Source organism: Etheostoma spectabile, chromosome 16 (assembly GCF_008692095.1).
Source record: "Etheostoma spectabile isolate EspeVRDwgs_2016 chromosome 16, UIUC_Espe_1.0, whole genome shotgun sequence".
Taxonomy (NCBI): Eukaryota; Metazoa; Chordata; class Actinopteri; order Perciformes; family Percidae; genus Etheostoma; species Etheostoma spectabile.
The window spans coordinates 21,673,431-21,678,817 of NC_045748.1; the positions used below are offsets into that span (position 1 = coordinate 21,673,431).

The 5,387-nt window shown below is 49.6% G+C and overlaps 1 protein-coding gene across 1 annotated transcript in view; it reads left to right on the forward strand.

The window, feature by feature from the left end:
* Positions 1-5,387, forward strand: part of brcc3 (BRCA1/BRCA2-containing complex, subunit 3) — a 20,567-nt gene extending 15,180 nt beyond the window's left edge. The window contains exons 2-4 of the mRNA XM_032539435.1: positions 486-497; positions 889-894; positions 4,564-5,387. Coding sequence (XP_032395326.1) covers positions 4,568-5,347 — 780 coding nt within the window. The 5' untranslated portion in view covers positions 486-497; positions 889-894; positions 4,564-4,567 and the 3' untranslated portion in view covers positions 5,348-5,387. The remainder of the gene's footprint in view (positions 1-485; positions 498-888; positions 895-4,563) is intronic.

Genomic DNA, 5,387 nt, shown 5'->3' on the forward strand with positions numbered 1-5,387 from the left:
CTTTCCTGTGATGGCCCTGTCCCAGGATTAGCCATAACTACAGCAGATAACTTCTAAAATAAAATGCAAGCACAATTAGGCCTAGACAAAGTAATCTCAGGCTATTCTGGGGTTACCAAGAAATCCGCGACCTGTCAGAATGTGTGCTCTCTAGCGCCATCTACCTGCCGCAAATCATTCTGTGACTTTGCGGAATAAATCGGACCAGGGCACTAATAAAAACTATATCAAAATAGAGTTCTTTTCACTGTAAGTCTCTTTGGCTGTTACAGGTCATTTATGATCATCAGATGGAACGTGACACGGCTTCAGAAGTCTTTAAAAGTTACATAGAGTCACTTTAAGTAGCCAACACGTCAGAGGCAAATATAGCATTCTTTTGAAAATATGAATTTGATAGATGTGGATTGTATATACAACACACTGTATATTGTATACTGTATATTGTATATACAACACACTCCTTCAGTTTGGCGCTGTGGCAGACGGCTGCCTCTCCAGTAGCTCTCCAGTTTTTTAGCTCTTTCTACTTATTTAAACCTCTTTTTTGTATCTCTTTTTAACTCTTCTTGCGAAGATAGTGTGTTTCTATATATCCTATGGATATTTCCAATCGTAAAATTCAACCAGGAGCCAGCTTTCTCACTTACTCAAGAGAGGAATTGCTGGCTCTGCACACAAAGGGACGCGCCGGGACACGGCACCCTATCCCGACGGAGCTGAGGAGGAGACCCAGGGGCTGCAAGGCCGGGGCGAAGCTAAAGGCCGAGCTAGCGGAGAATCGGAGGCGCTACAAGCCATCGATTCCCTCCGTTATCATGGGGAACGTGAACTCGCTGCCGAACAAGATCGACGAGCTGTCCGCGCTGAACAACCAACGGACTTACCGTGAGACCAGCTTGTTCATCTTTACGGAGACATGGCTAAACCACCTCGTACCAGATGCTAACGTGGACCTGCTTGGATTCACTGCCGTGAGAGCCGACAGAGACACACAGGCAAGTGGGAAAAGCAAAGGTGGGGGACTCATCATGTATGTCAACGACCGCTGGTGTAACCCAGGACATGTCTCCGTAAAGACAGCCTCATGTTGCCGGGACCTCGAGCTGCTAGCCGTTAGCTTACGGCCATATTATTTACCCAGGGAGTTCAGCCATGTGGTTACTCTCTGTGTTTACATCCTCCGAGAGCGGACGCAGCCGCTGCCTGTGAGAAGATTCATCGTCACAGCAGCGCTGCAGACACAGCACCCTGAGGCCTTCATGATCATCTCTGGGGACTTTAACCATGCTACTTGGACTCTACTTGGCTGTTTTTCACCAGGTTGTAGACTGTCCGACCAGAAACAACAGGCACATTGATCTCCTGTATGCTAATGTGAGGGATGCATACAGAGCGACTCCCCTCCCCCCACTGGGGAAGTCTGATCACAACCGGTTCATCTACAGCACTGTACACCCCCCTGGTCCAAAAACAGCCGGTGACAACTCGCAACAGCAGGAGGTGGTCCCCTGAGATGGAAAGTGCCTGAGAGACTGCTACAACACCACAGACTGGGATGTGCTGATCGACCGCATGGTGAGGACATAGAGGGGATGCACCACTGTCTGACGGACTACCTGAACTTTTGTGCAGAGTGGTCTCCCCTATAAGACCGTCCGATGTTACCCTAACAACAAGCCATGGGTAACACAGGAGGTCAAGGCTGTCCTCAACAGGAAGAAGGCTGCCTTCGGGCAGGGACAGGGAAGCCATGAAGGCAGCACAGCGGGAGGTGAAACATTGTGTGAGGGAAGCTAAGGACAGCTACAGGAGGAAGGTGGAGCAGAAGCTGAGGGAAAACAACATGAGGGAGGTCTGGGAAGGTGTGAGGACCATCACAGGTCACAACACAAAGACCAGAACAGGGGGGACAATGGAGAGGGCCAAGGAGCTGAATAACTTTTTCAACAGGTTTAACCAGCCTTGCCCCCCCTCCCCCCACTCACCCACGCAATGTTCCCTTCCCTCCACACACCTCCCCCCTGACACCACCACATCCCAGTCTACACACCTCCCCCCCAGCACCCCAATACCCCCTCCCTCCTCAATACAATCCCCGCCCCATCACCACGGACCAGGTCAGAGAGCAGCTGAGAAGCTCCGGCCAGGAAAGCAGCAGGCCCGGATAAGGTGTCCGAGACTGCTGAAGACCTGCGCAGCAGAACTGGGGAGCCGCTCCAAGGATCTTAACCTTAGCCTGCAGCTAGGAGAGTGCCACCCTGTGAAGACATCCTGCATCGTCCAGTTCCCAAGAAGAACAGGCCCAGCGAGCTGAATGACTTCCGACCGGTGGCGCTCACTTCACACCTGATGAAGACGTTGGAGCGGCTCTTCCTCAGCCTCCTCAGACCCAGGTACAGCACGCCCAGGACCTCCTGCAGTTTGCGTACCAGCCAGATGTTGGTGTGGAGGACGCCATCCTCTACCTGTTACACCGGGTCCACTCCATCTGGATAAGGGGGATGGCACAGTGAGGGTCCTCTTCTTGGACTTCTCCAGTGCCTTTAATACCATCCGGCCCCCTATACTCCAGGACAAACTGTCAGGATGGGAGTGGACCCCTATCTGGTAGACTGGATCAGAGACTACCTCACCAAGGCCACAGTACGTCAGGCTGAAGGACATCATGTCTGACACTGTGGTCAGCAGCACTGGAGCCCCCCAGGCCAGTGCGGCCCCTCTTCTTCACCTGTACCCTCGGACTTGCTACAACTCGGAGCTGTGGCACATACAGAGTACGCAGATGACACAGCCATCGTTGGGTGTATCAGGGGGGACAGGGAGGAGGAGTATCGGAGTCTTTGGGGGACTTTGCTCTCTGGTGTCGCACAACTGCCTACAGCTCAACAAAAAGGAGCTGGTCGTTGATTTTGGGAGGTCCAGACCAAACCGCAACCAGTCCTGTTGGAGGGAGTTGGGTGGAGGCATCCAATCATACAAATACCTCGGGCTGTGGCGGACAACAAACTGGACTGGACAACAAACAGCAGCCACTGTACAGGAAGACACAGAGCGGCTGTACTTCCTGAGGAGGCTGCGCTCCTTTAACATCTGCAGCAAACTGCTGTGGATGTTCTACCAGTCTGTGGTCACCAGTGTCCTCTTCTACACTGTGGTGTGTGGGGGGGCAGCTATCAAAGAAGGAACCCACAGGCTGGACAAACTGATTAGGCGGGCCGGCTCTGTGGTCGGCATGAAGCTGGACTCACTGGTGACGGTGGCAGAGAGGAGGACATTGGAAAACTGCTGGCTATTACTGAAAATGCCAGCCACCCCCTGCACCCGTCATCAGCACCCAGAGGAGCGGTGCAGTGGAAGGCTGTCCTTCCCAAGTGCCGGACCAACAGACTCAAGGACTCCTTGCTCATGCCATCAGACTATACAACTCCACTAGGGGGAGGAGGAAATAGGGCATAGGACAATACATACATACATACATACATACATACTACATATATACATATATACTAATAATATTACATACATGCATACACAGTACACATAATACATACATACATCACACAGTACACATACATACATACATACACCGCACACTAGTCACTTTATCACTTTATCACTTCAATACTGGACTCAACACTGACACTTTAATAACAATTTATGTCTTTGTTTGTTTTATTTGACAAATGTTCTTATTGTGTGATTATTATCATTATTGTTATTTGTGTTCTTTATACTGTCTTTTCTTTTCTTTTTAATCATTTTTAATTTGTTTTTTCTGCTAAAACTGGTGCTGGAATTTTCAATTTCCTTGCGGGAGTCATCCCAAAAGGATCAATAAAGAGAAGTCTAAGTCTAAGTCTAAGTCACTATAAGTAGCCTATACAGGCTGTACTACTCAACGGTTGTTGAAGTGACTACATTAAAAATGCTTCACTTTATTAATTACAATCATAATAGCATTTATAATATGACACTGGCATTTGTTATTGCCAGCTACATTTTTCCGTTTGAATGCATGATTTGTACTCGCAGTGGACATTTGTCCGTTGGTAATGTATAGCCTATTATTTTGATTAGCATTCATTAATTATGTTTGAATCACAGTGGATTCAGCAACTACTTCAGCAAAATAATGATTTCTCGGCCTACATACACATAACATTAAAACACAGACAGAATCTGTGTAGAAACAGTAATAAATTAATAGTGATAACGTAAAGTAATAATTCAATTAACACAGCTCTATAAAGAAGAAAATGCACTGTTGCATCAATGAAAATATGTGGGCCTTAACTTTATTCATTTGTCTATTTTTTTTTTATTATTCTTTATTTTGCTTTTTTTTCTATTTTATTTATTTATTTATTTATTTATTTATTTTATTTTTTTATTATTTTTTTTTTACAACACTTGAAAAATAAGCGGAACCTTCAGTCAATGGAAGAGCCCGGCTGCAGCACCACGGAATATTTGTGTGCAGCACTTCTGAACACGGAAGTGAGGTTGCCGCTGCTCCTGTCTATGTTTACGTATTCGCACTTTTCCAACTTGATTTGTCCGCATTATGGCGGTGAGCGCCGTCCACCTGGAGTCAGACGCCTTTCTGGTGTGTATGAATCACGCGTTGAGCACAGAAAAAGAAGAGGTGATGGGTTTGTGCATCGGAGAAGTGGAACTCAGCCGTATCGTCCATATTTACTCGGTCATCATCCTCCGGCGCTCGGACAAGAGGAAGGACCGGGTGGAGATCTCCCCCGAGCAGCTGTCCGCGGCCTCCACAGAGGCGGAGAGGCTGGCCGACATAACCGGCAGGCCGATGCGGGTGGTCGGCTGGTACCACTCCCATCCGCACATCACCGTGTGGCCCTCCCACGTCGACGTGAGGACCCAGGCCATGTACCAGATGCTGGACCAGTGCTTTGTGGGCCTCATCTTTTCCTGCTTCATAGAGGACAAGAACACCAAGACGGGCCGGGTGCTGTACACCTGCTTCCAGTCCGTGCAGGCGCAGAAGGGCTCCGAGTACGAGCGCGTGGAGATCCCCATCCACGTCGTGCCCCGCGAAGCCATCGGTAAGGTGTGCCTGGAGTCGGCCGTGGAGCTGCCGCGGATCCTGTGTCAGGAGGAGCAAGACACGTACCGCAAGATCCACAGCCTGGCGCACCTGGACCCCGTCACCAAGATCCACAACGGCTCGGTGTTCACCAAGAACCTGTGCAGCCAGATGTCGGCGGTGAGCGGGCCGCTGCTGCAGTGGCTGGAGGACCGGCTGGAGCAGAACAAGCAGAGCATCGTGGAGCTGCAGCGGGAAAAGGAGAGGCTGTTGCTGGAGCTGGCTCTGTGAGCCGCCCGGGGGGGACACTGACGAGGGAAAGATTATTTTT